This window comes from Aotus nancymaae, unplaced genomic scaffold (assembly GCF_030222135.1).
Source record: "Aotus nancymaae isolate 86718 unplaced genomic scaffold, 86718_ANA_hifiasm-v0.15.2.pri h1tg000018l, whole genome shotgun sequence".
NCBI classification, from domain to species: domain Eukaryota; kingdom Metazoa; phylum Chordata; class Mammalia; order Primates; family Aotidae; genus Aotus; species Aotus nancymaae.
Window position 1 is genome coordinate 19819542 of NW_026988430.1, and position 12275 is coordinate 19831816.

At 45.7% G+C, this 12275-nt stretch overlaps 1 protein-coding gene across 3 annotated transcripts in view; it reads right to left on the reverse strand.

Moving 5' to 3' along the window:
• The window catches only part of RNF43 (ring finger protein 43), a 64319-nt gene that overhangs the window by 15480 nt on the left and 36564 nt on the right, over positions 1-12275 (reverse strand). For all 3 annotated transcript variants that reach the window (XM_064378397.1, XM_012445472.3, XM_012445471.3), the window contains one exon: positions 2925-3047. Coding sequence is in view for 2 of the 3 variants with exons in the window: in XM_012445472.3 (XP_012300895.2) it covers positions 2925-3047 (123 nt within the window). In the remaining variant the exon portion in view is untranslated. The remainder of the gene's footprint in view (positions 1-2924; positions 3048-12275) is intronic.

The following is a 12275-nucleotide window of genomic DNA, read 5'->3' on the forward strand; positions in this document are numbered from 1 at the left end:
CAGGAGGCTGAGGCAGGAGAATCGCTTAACATACATTATTTTCATCCTCATGATAATCATGGGGGTAGAGAAAAAAAGTCCTATGTTATGCTGATGGAAACAAAGGCCCAACAAAGTTAAGTACCTCAAAGGGCCCTGACCATATATATGTTCCTTACTTCACAGTGTCTGTGTACATGTTTCATCTCTCCTACAGGAATATGGGCCTCCAGAAGGCAGGAAGAAAACCTACTACGTGGAAGCATCCTTACATTTTGCCAAGTGTTCACAGATCTGTGAAATCATATTGTTTTAAAAGAACATCTGGCTGGGAATAGTGGTTCATGCCTATAATCTCAGTACATTGGGAGGCTGAGGCAAGAGGATCGCTTGAGCCCAGGAGGTCAAGACTAGCCTGGGCAACAAAGCAAGACTCCATCTCTAAAAAATAAATATGAAAAAAAAAATTAACTGGGTACCTCTAGTCCCAGGAGGCTGGGGCGGGAGGATCACTTGAGCCCAGGAGTTCAAGGCTGCAGTGAGCCAGGATCATGCCACTGCACTCCAGCCTAGGTGACAGAGCGAGACTTCATCTCTAAAGATAAATAAATTAACAAACAAAACAAGAGCAGAAACTCTGTATGGCAGAATTCTAGATGTTTCTATGAGCTTACACTTTTCTATAAAGTATCTAGGATAAACATAAATTCCTTTTATAATAGGTAAAGAGAAGGAGAAGAAGAAGGAGGAGGAGGAAAAAATAACAGCAAAGCTTCTCTGAACCCTTCTTCCCCATCTCTCTCTCTCTCACATGCGTGTGCACGCGCACACTCACACACACTCGCTATCTAATGCAGTATAGGCACTGGGAACTTGTTTACCAAATGAATAAATGGATGACATTTGCCCATATTTTATAAAGTAAGGGAAATGAAACACCCAGAAGTAGGGCAGGCAGCTGCAGCCTAACAACTCTGCTGCCACGAAGGCTCGCAGCCTTGCAGAGATGCCACACTCCCCAGCTCCTCCAAGTGTGTCCTGATCCCCTGCTTCCCACCGCCTCTGGAGTCCCCTTCCTCATCAGCATGGCCAGGCCAGGTGAATATCTTCACCCACATTCGGAATCCTTCCCACATCCCTGCCTGCCATAGGATGAGGTAAGAACTCAGGCTGGGCCAGGCACAGTGGTTCACGCCTATAATCCTAGCACTTTGGGAGGCCAAGGCAGTTGGATTGCCTGAGCTCAGGAGTTCCATACCAGCCTGGGCAACATGGTGAAACCCTATCTCTACTAAAATACAAAAAATTAGCTGGGTGTGGCAGCGTGTGCCTGTAGTCGCAGCTACTTGGGTGGCTGAGGCAGGATAATTGCTTGAACCCAGGAGGCGAAGGTTGCAGTAAGCCAAAATCACGTCACTGCACTCCAGCCTGGGCAACAGAGCCAGACTCTGTCTCCAAAAAAAGAACCCAGGCTGTTCCCTTGTGCCAGGAGGACCAGAGGACCAGGAGATCCACAAGGTATCTGGCCCTGAAACAGCAAGCTAGCACAAAGGCTGGGAGTGTCACTCTTCTCTCTTACCACCCTTGGGAGCATACCCATGTGTGCCACAAACAATCTAACTACACTCCACATATACATTCAGTTTTCCAGCTAGCAGGGAGGCCACAGATAGATTAAGCCTAGTTTTAAGAAACAGAAAGTATTGGATTCAAAGCGCAGCTCCGCCCCTTCCTATTTGTGTCATCCAGCAAGTTATTTTTTCTGATCTTCACTTGTCTCATACGTCAAATGGAGAATAATAATGCCTACTTTTCCTAATTGTCTTGAAAAGTGAATAATACATACAAAGAATCTGTCTCATGTCCACGTGGCACATTGTAAGCACATAGAAAACAGTAACTGCTATTGTTAGTTAAAGCAGGAGTCACAGGCAAAGGTCTAGAGGCCCTGTGAGGTAGCAGGCCAGGGTGGAGCAAAGTGAAAAAGAGGCCCGCAGCTGTGGAAAGCGGGCAGCCCCAGCCCAGCTCCCACCAACCATGGCCTATAGCCATGTGCTTTTCAGCTTTCTTCTAGAGAAGCTGAAAATCTGAGTTTTTATATAAACATTTTTCATTTTTAAATGTGGCAATTAATTTACACATTGAAAAGTCATTGTGAGAGTTAAATACAACATGTCTGCAAGCCAAACCCAGCTTGTAGGCCACTAGCTTGCAACCTCAAGGGAAAAGTGTGAACTTTCTAAGGGTGGGGCAATGGTTTCTATTTCTGCTGTTCTTCCATAGTGCTCAGTGTATGTTTCTTTTCTTTTTCTTTTTCTCTTTTTTTGAGATGGAGTCTCACTCTTTCACCAGGCTGGAGTGCAGTGGTGGAATCTTGGCTCACTGCAACCTCCGCCTCCTGGGTTCAAGCGATTCTTCTGCCTCAGCCTCCTGAACAGCTGGGACTACAGGCATGCACCACCACACCCAGCTAATTTTTGTATTTTTAGTAGAGACGGGGTTTCACCATGTTGGCCAGGATGGTCTCGATCTCTTGACCTTGTGATACACCCACCTCGGCCTCCCAAAATGCTGGGATTACAGGCGTGAGCCACCGTGCCTGGCCCAGTGTATATTTCTAAAAGATGGAAAAATCCCTTCAATTGACCCCTTCTTTGCTCTGGTGCTGAGCAGGAGAAGGGACTCAGGAACTCCCAAGTGATGGTAAGGAGATGGGATGGGAAACATGCCAGGATGAAGGTCAAAAAGTCCTGCTAGTGCTAGTTGGAAGAGAAAGAACAGAGGTGTGAATTTACACTTCTCTCAGACCAGTCATGGGTTAGGGAAACTTGAGGGAATCAGGTACATCACTCTTAGGAAACGTGGGGACAAGAGAGCACAGGGTCTTCTCACAGCCCAGAGCTGGGTGAAGTTCCAGGTGTGTGTAGGGTGAAGTGTGAGTCTACCTTGCTGGCCAGTGACAGGCAGGGGCGGGGGGCCCGTCGAGGACTCTCCAGCTTGACGATGCTGATGAATCCAGGCTCCAGATTGTCGTCATCACTGGCATTGCACAGGTACAGGGGGTGGGACTGCAGAAGAGACAGACTTGGGTTAGGGAGGCTTTAGGCAGCAGGAGTGAGCTGTGAGAACCAAGCACCTCTATGTTGTTCTAGAGAGGTACCAGGCAGGTCTCTCAGTGCCACAAAAGAGTAGGCCTTATGATTGGATTGCCTCATAGTAAGCTAGTGACTACTGTTTGTCATTTCAGTGATGCTGGGGCCAAGGACACAGGTAGTGGAGGCAGATGGGAAGGACAGGGTGTCCTAGAGGGGGCCTAAATGAAGAGCTTGCTGCAAAGCAACTCCAACAACCTTCAACTCCAACAATCCTACTTACCTAAACTGGCCAGATGCAGAGGGCTCCTCTTCTGGCCCCAGCCTTTCTACCTCCTGATCCTCCTACCTGTTTCCCAAGACCCAGGCTAAGAGAATATCCATGTGTGCCCATATCAGTGCTTTTAGAATCCCCATGGGCAGTGCTGGGTGCTGCTGGTACCTCCTGCCTCCTCGGGATGCCCCCGGGCAGCTGTTGCCTTGTAGATTCCCATTTCTCAGGAGGCTGGGTCTTCTCACTCAGTGCTGCCTTGCTTCTCACTAGCCCCTTTTTTGCTTCTGCCCTGTGCCCATCCTGGGATCAAGTATGGTGCCAGGTGAGACTATCTTGCAATGAGGCTTGGCTAAAACATAAGACTTGACAGCTCACCCTGGTCCCAGAGATGACACCGTGGAGGTGGAGCCAGCTCAGCCCATCTGCTCTGAGGATATGGCAGGTCCTGTCCAAGACCTTGTGCTTCTGAGCCCAGCTGGTGCTGAACAATGAATAAAGGGGAATGTGCCGACAGAAATCTGAGGGTCTCCTCATCAAAGGGATGAGACCACCTTACCCTAACTCTCTTCTCATTCATGGCGATTTGTACACCCATTTGAATCTAACTTTCCTTAAATAAAATGTCAGAGTGTGATGAGAACAAAGTATGATTTATTTGGCCCTGAATAATCCTATGGGCCAGGGACTCCTATGTAGTAGAAACTCCATGTATCCTGGCAAGGAAGAGATGTCTTATTGGAGAGGTGCCCACACTTCCCCCTCTACTACTGTTGAAGTCTGAAGGACTTTCAGAAAGAACCATCAGAGGATCCAGAGAGAATCTTGAATTTATAAAGATGTTTGTGAAGATAATGTCAATGATGGATTTAAAAGCACAGTTTCTGGAAGCACTTTCAGGCTATTTCCTATCACTGTATCACTGCGGTGCCTTGAACATAGTAGGTTCTCAATAAATATGCAGTCCCTTGCCTTGAATCAAAATCTCTGGGTAGAGGGTGCTGAGATAGGAGGGAGTTCCATTCTTGCTCCCAGAGTTTAAGGCCTACTAGTCTGGTAGTGAGCAAGGTTCAGTGTGGGAGAAAGTTTATTATGTGCCCCTGCCCCCAGAAAAAGGCTGGGCCATGAGGATGAAGTTGTTCTCACGTCAGTGCAGCTATAGCCCCTGTCTCAACAAGCTCCATTAGTGTCTCCGTCTGTCCATGCATCCATTCATTTCTATGTTCTGCCAACATGGAAGGCCCCCTTGCTGTCAGGCTCTGTCCAATGCAGTGAGGAGTTAATGATGAGTAAGAGAGTCTCCTTGCCTTAAGGTAGCTCAAACGACAAGCATGCAAATACATTGTAGTGTGATGTTACGATGCAAGCGCCTATGGGAAGGCAAAAAGAGGGGTGGCTGACAATACGTATGGGAAGCAGAGCAGTTTTCACAAGAGGTGACTGGAGAGCTTCCTTGTAGGCTAACTAGGTATGTGTTCACCCCAGGGACCAACAAAAGGGAGCAGGGTTGAGGAGGCACATTCCTGGCAGAGGAAGTCACTGTGCCAAGGAACAAAGGCCCGGCACAAGACTGAGGAAGACTGTGGGTGGTGAGGTCTGGCACGAAAGGGAGGCTGGCATGGAAGGGAGGCTGGAAGGATCTGCAAGAGTCGGACCACAGAGCAGGGACCACAGATTTGCACTGGAGACCAATTTCTCTGAAGACTGTGGAGGAGAGTCTGGTGTGGTGGGGTGTCCAAAGGCAGCTGCTCCACCAGAGCAGAAGATGGAGGCCTTGCCTGAGGAAGGACAAATCGCAGCCACAGAAGGCTCTGCTCTGCTTGCTTCTCCACCCTCCCCACAGGGTCCAGCCTTCTCCTGATGACTCTGAGATGCTGCTCACTGACCAGAGGGTCACCTGGGAGAGGGGAAAGTCATTATGGAGAAGTTCCTACAGAGTGTCTGCAGATATTTAACCAGTGCTCTTCCCCAGGTTTTAACAGAGAACCAGCAACTACAGCACAGTGCTGCATTGTAGGACACCTCTGACAAGGTGGAAAGGGAAAAAAAAGACCTGGTGTCAGTTACCAAACTTGCCTGGTTCTGAATTAACAACTGTGAAGAAGGAATGGAAGGAAATTAACCAACAGGAAAGGCCTCCTGTGTGACAGGGCTTTTAGACATTATTTCACTATAAGGTAGGTGTTATCATAGCCATTTTAAAAAATAATTATATATTTTTATGAGCACATAGTAGGTGTATATATTTATGGGATACATGAGATGTTTTGAAACAGGCATGCAATGCATAATAATCACAGCATGGAGAATGGAGTATCCATCCCCTCAAGCATTAATCCTTTGTATTACAAAGAACTCAATTATACTCTTTTAGTTATTTTTAAACTTAAAATAAAATTATTGCTAACTATAGTCTCCCTGTTGTACTATCAAATACTAGGTCTTTTTCATTCATTGTAACTTTTTTTTTTTTTCCCATTAACCATCTCCATCTCCCCACTACCCCTATGATAGCCACTTAAAGAAGAGAAGCTTGAGGCTGAGAGAAATCAAGGTCACACAAGATTTGAACTCAACTCTGTCTGACTCCATTATCGGAGCCATGGAGCTTCAAATGAACACAGCATTAACCCTCCATCTCCATGCTAATGATAGGATGAGGATGGCACAGTTTATATTTATTGGGTAAATACTGTGGGCCAGTGATGGTTCTATGCACTTTTGCACATTAACTCTTTTCATCCTCCTAACAACACTATCAGGTAGAAATTGTTATTGTCCCCATTTTAAAGATGAGGAAACTGAGCCACTAAAAGGTTAAATAACATGCCCAAGATTACACAGCTAGTAAGTGGCAGAGATTAGGGAAAAAATGGAAAGTAGTAATAGGATAAGGTTTAAAAAAATTAAGAACAATTTACATTTTATTTTGAAAACATAGGACCTTCCCTCAACTCATTACTAAGAAAATGTATCTTACTAAAGCATAAGGGCCCAAATACAAGCCCCTAAAATGTTGGTGGTAATCCCCGGGATTCTGTCTTAGGCCTTCTCTTTTCACTCTTGATGCCTTCTCTGAGTGACCGCAGCCAATCCCATGGCCATGGTGTCCACATAGAGGTCAGTGATTACATATATTCAGTTTAGTCTTCTTTTGAGCTCCAGACCCTTATGTCTAACAGCCCCCTGGAAGTTTCTACCTTAATCGTCTTAAATGGAACACCTCAAACTTGGCATGTCCAAGACTGAAATCATTCTATCCCCAAACTGCTCCTCCAGTGTTTGCTGTCTCAGGGATTGGAACCACCATCCATCTATTACCCAAGCCAGATGCTGTCCTCCTAGCCTCCATCTCCTTCACCCCCACTCCAACCACTAATATCCAATCACCAAATTCTAACAATTTTACCTCCTAAATATTCATCGTATTTTATTCTTTCTTCTATTCTCACTATCGCTATTCTAATACAGACCACCTACATAACCTACTACCCAGGCTTACTTCATTCCATTCAGTTCTCTATATTGCAGCCAAAGTGGTCTAAAATGCTAACTTGAGCATGTTACTCTTCTACTTAAAACAAGGCTCCTCATAGCTCCTGAAACAAAGTCTGTACTCTTCAACACAGCTTAAAAGGCTCTGCCTGATCTGGGCCCTGCCTCATGGCTTAACATTCCCTTCCCATATCTCGTCCTGCCTTGCGACCTATGCTCCAGAAATAATAGCTTGCTTCATTTCCCTAAACACCTTTGGCACTTGCTGCTCTGTCTACATTTCCCTAATCATACACTTACCCCACTGTATTGTAATTGTCCGCTTACTTCCGTCTCTTCCCCAGATGATGACTGAGTCTAGCCTCAATGCCTGTTACTTTGTGGGCCCTCAATCAGTATTTGTTGATTAAATATTGGAAGTGTACAACCAGATAATTGATGATAGTTAACTATGAAGACAAGACAGAACACACCAAAATCCTGATAATGATTGCTCTGGGAGAGGAATTAGAGAGGGGTAGTAAAGAGGCACTTTGGTGTTTTGCTTTGAATACTTCCATCACAGGACAACACATGAGATTTGACGGTTTTGTTTGTTTGTTGTTTTTTTGCTGTTGTAGAAGAATAAAAAAGAATGACAGCTATTTATATTTTGTTTTGTGTCTTTTCCCTCCTTCCCTTCCAAGAAGATGGCTTCATCTTCTATTTCCTTGCTTCAGGGGCATTTGCCAAAAGCAAATGTTGTTTAAAGACCTCCCTTCCTGGCTTTTGCAGAAAAACTGAACTCACTGTGGAAGTGTGAGTGTCCCGAAGCCAGAAGGGCATGGGGTGAGGGGAGGAGTCAAAGTCTCATAACCGGGAGGGCAAGAAGGAGGGTTCTGGGGCCAGTGTGAGGGGTGTGGAGCCGTGCTGAGTAGTGGGAAGCTGCAGCCTGTGCCCCAGAAGGGGTGGGTCCCTGAAGGACAAGAGCACTAGACCCAGGAGGCTGGCCCCTTGGAGAGATGATGTGCCTGAGTGGATTTCAAGGGAATGCCTGTGCTTGGACAAGGAACGAATCAGTGGTGGTCAGCATGGACACATGTCAGAGGGGTCCCTTAGATATCTTAGTTTTCATAAAACCCTGGGACTTTTGTGCTACTCTGTGAGGAGAAGTGCCCTTGAAAACAAATATCTACGCACCTAATGGGACAGGACCTTGGTGTTAGATTTGATAAAAAAATAAAGTAACATGATCTTTCTAGTACAATCATATCTGTGGCATGACAACCACACTCAATATACTTTTGTATGGTTTGACTCTTTTACAATGAGAGCTTTTCAAGTATTTTCAAATTGAAAACAAAAAATTGCCTTTTGAACTAGAACTCAGTTCAGTACCTAGCGAGACAGCATCAGCATTCCTTGGATATAACACGGGAAGCTCCAGTGAATTTTCAGCCAGGAGGAGGGCTCTTGAGAAAACAGATGCAAATACATCTGTCTCCTTGGAATCCAAGGTCTCCTAATCATGAAGATGTAAACATGATTTCTATACTAGGCCACCTGTCCCCTCAATGACACCAAGGGAGGATCAGGAGAAATGAGCTTGCCTGATTTGAGAAGGGTGTGGTTGTGGAGGGCTCATAGAAACTGGTGAGGTTGAGGATTGGTAGTCTGACTTTCTCAAAGGCCAGGAGTTAGAATGCCCCTGTCCCATAGGCTACCATGAGGGGCAAATTATGAGGCACTTGCTTTCAAGCACAAGTCAGGTAATTGTGACTCAGAACTCAGCTTTGCATATATATTTTATACCCCTGTGTAAAGACATGAGAACTGTCTGTCCTTTAGTGGTGTGTGTTGTATTTCATGTTCCTGAGTCTATTCTCCCTCTGTCCTTATTTGTTCTGATTTCCCCTCTCCCTCCCAAGACAGACCTAGGGTTCAAATTCTGACCCCATCATTTACCTGTGTGACCTTGGGCATGTTACTTAACCTTTCTGAGCCTTATATTGCTCATCTTTGGAATGGAAACAAAAATGCTTCCGTGAAGACTGGAGATAATGGTTATAAGTGCCTAGTACAGAGCCTGACACTTAGTAAGTGCTCACTTAATGGCAGCTGTTTTTATTACTGCATCTGTAATAATAAAGTCCCTTCTTATTCCTGGAAGAAATAATGCCCTTTCCAACCCCCTCCTCCTTTGGGAATCAACAGTGCCTCTAAATGCTAGCATTCTGCAAGGTACAGTCTGGGGCAGCTCATTATCCACAGTCACTTCCTTTCTGTTCTTAGCACTCCAAACCCCACTGAACAAGCTCTTCCAGTTCTGTCTGCCTCCTTCTCATGAAGGAAGCCATGTGATCTTATTACCTCCTTACAAAGGGCATTCCAGGGCTCAACTGAGCCTGGAACTTAATGCTGGTCTTCCCTTATCCATGGCATTTCCTCCTCTTCGGGTGTGTCCTTCTGCAAGCAATTCTTCACTGTCTCCTGTTTCCCAGGCACTCTCCTTCCCCCACCTCTGCTGCAATCATCTCTTAGTTCTCTGATTCCATGTACAGACCTTCACCCAGGCCTTGGACAGGTAACTTTACTGCTTGCTACAATTTTGCCTTTGTAAACAGGAACATTGGCCAGGCATCAAAGGCATCCTTCTCCCCATTTCCTCTTTTCAGATTTTACAATCACCCTTTCCTGCGCAACCTCCATTACCTGAACTTTTATCTCAGGTAGGAGGACACACCGGCATCATAAAGTAAAGCTCCTGCAGATAGGGGGGTGGGAAAAAAAAAACAGATTGGCCTGAAGTTGATGCTTCCGGATCCTGGGACCAGAACAGCCCTGCCACTGAGGCCCAGCTTGGTCACCTTGCCAACGTGAGTGAAGCTCACATCTACAGGTTAGATCCTAATGGCGATCGTTCAGGCTGATTTGGGAATCTCAAGACCTCTTTTGAAACCTTACATAAAATTGTCACTATCTCTTTGGGATAACTGAGTTTCCATTAATCAAGTTAGGAGGCTGAGGAATTGTCAAGAGGAGTTTATCTATTTATTTTGGAGACACGGTCTTGCTCTGTCACCCAAGCTGGAGTGTGGTGGCACAGTCTCAGTTCACTGCAGCCTCAACCTCCTGTGCTCAAGCAATCCTCCTGCCTCAGCCTCCCAAAGTGCTGGGACTACAGGCGTGCCTCACCAGCCTGGCTAAGAGACAAGGTTTCACCATATTGCCCATGGCCTTGAACTCCTGGGCTCAAGCGATCCGCCCCCTCAGTCTCCCAAAGTACTGGGATTACAGTTGTGCTGTCTACCTTTTAAAAACTATTTTACCAGCAAGGTGCATTCCTGCTTCATCCTGCTTTAAAAAAAAATAATTTTTTAAGCTACAAAATAAAATAATGTTGGTGGGGAGAGAGAAGCATAACCTTGGGCCATCTGATGGGAGTGGACACTAGCAGGGGATGGATGAAGAGGCCTCCATGATTTCTCATTTGATTCAGGAAACCTCCCTTGGGGTACAGGGGTGCTGGTAAGCAAGAAATCTGACAAGATAGAACTGAAATGATGTTCCAGAATCTAATAGGAAGCAGGGCGGCAAAATCTGAGGGAAAAACTGAGCTCACTGAAACTCCAGTTTGGGGCTCTGCATATCACAGGCCCCTTAGTGTTTGGTGAAAGAAAGAATAAAATTTGATTTGAATCCAGTTGCCATGTAGTTTATAAAAGAGATGTGAATTGCTAACAGTTGAGCCTGGTTCACACCCATAATGGATTTTCAAAATTTGCCTTTTACAGATGAAGAAAGCAAGACTCAAGTTACAGATTGCCCACCTAGTTAAAGTTAGTTAAGCTAGTTAACACCTAGTTAAAGGAGGTTGAGGCCCCCAGTCCCCCGTCTACTCGGTCACAATGCCTCCAGGTATGCACCCTGGGATGGTGTTCTGTGCATGACAAACATTAGGTGAGTACTGTAATAAATGCCTGGGATCATGGTGGAAAGCTTCAGAGTTCCCATTTATAGAATTTTCAAACTTGAATCATTCTTAACAAGACAGAAGCAGGATCTGTCTGCTCTGCGTGCTCTGCCTACCAGCCTCAGCTTCCTTCCTCTCCTCCAGGTTTATCTCATCTCCTCTTCTAGACACAACAAAGGCAGCCAGACCCAGACGCTGCTCAGAGACGCTTTCCCAGTGAAAAGTCCCTGTTGCTTTAGGATGAAAAAGGTGTGTCCTGAAATTAGAGGTCAGAGAAGCTCAGACCCAGATAATGGTCATTCAGCCAGATGGCCATTTTCCTCACTCCCTCACCCCGTGTTACAGATGCCATTCTTCAATTTCTAAATCCACCTGTCCTCATCTCAGACTGTGCTGGTGCTCCATGATGCCACTGGACTTCTTTACATGAAAATGGCACCCATTTTCCTGACCCCACACTCTGCCTGCCATCTTTGTATGGCGATTCACAGGTCATAAGTGCACTCGTAAGCAAGTGGAAGACGTAGAAGAAAGAGGTAATTATCTGAGCTGCTTTTGAAATAAAGTGATATCAGAGAAGAAAGTTGTTTTTGTTTGTTTGGTTTTTTTTTTTTTTTGAGACAGAGTTTCACTCTGTCATCCAGGCTAGAGTGCAATGGCATGATCTCAGCTCACTGCAACCTCTGCCTTCCGGGTTCAAGCGATTCTTCTGCCTCAGCCTCCCAAGTAGCTAGAATTACAGGCACCTGCCACCATGCCCGGCTAATTTTTGTATTTTTAGTAGAGACAAGGTTTCACCATGTTGGCCAAGCTGGTCTCAAACTTCTGACCTCATGATCCGCCCACCTCAGCCTCCCAAAGTGCTGGGATTACAGGCATGAGCCACTGCACCCAGGTGAGAAAAAAGCTTTTTGGGCAGTAATCAGACAGAGAGAAGGCAAAAAAGTCCCAGCCACCCAAGAAGTAGAGTTTTTATACCATTATATTCTCACACAAAAACAGGGTTTGTCCTGACTCAGTCAGAATGACCTCCAGCTACAAAGGCACTAGGAAGCTACTCATGAAGTTAGGAGCAAAGAAGAGGGAGCCCATCAAATATCATTTTAGCTACATCAGGGATCTTTAGAAGCAAGGCCATGAAATAGAAGACCAAGTTCTGAGGCCTATGAAGATCAAGATCTCAAAAGATAACCCAGTCATGTGTTCTGGACTCCTTTTCTCCACTAGGTAAGGAACTCAGGGCTCAACCATTCAAAAATCATACTAATTAGTCCTGGAAAGTCAGCTGAGTTCTGACCACTGTCCCAGGAAAGATCTTGCCACTCTTACTGACCTCCATCTTATAGGGAGTACCACTGAGGCCCCTTGTTTAGCTAGGTCTTATTTAAAGAGGTCCTCTCTGCAGAAAGGCCAAGGTCTTGATTGCTAGGGGTAATACCTAATTCCCATATGTTCAGGAGAAGGGTCTGTCGAGGCTTTGTCTAGT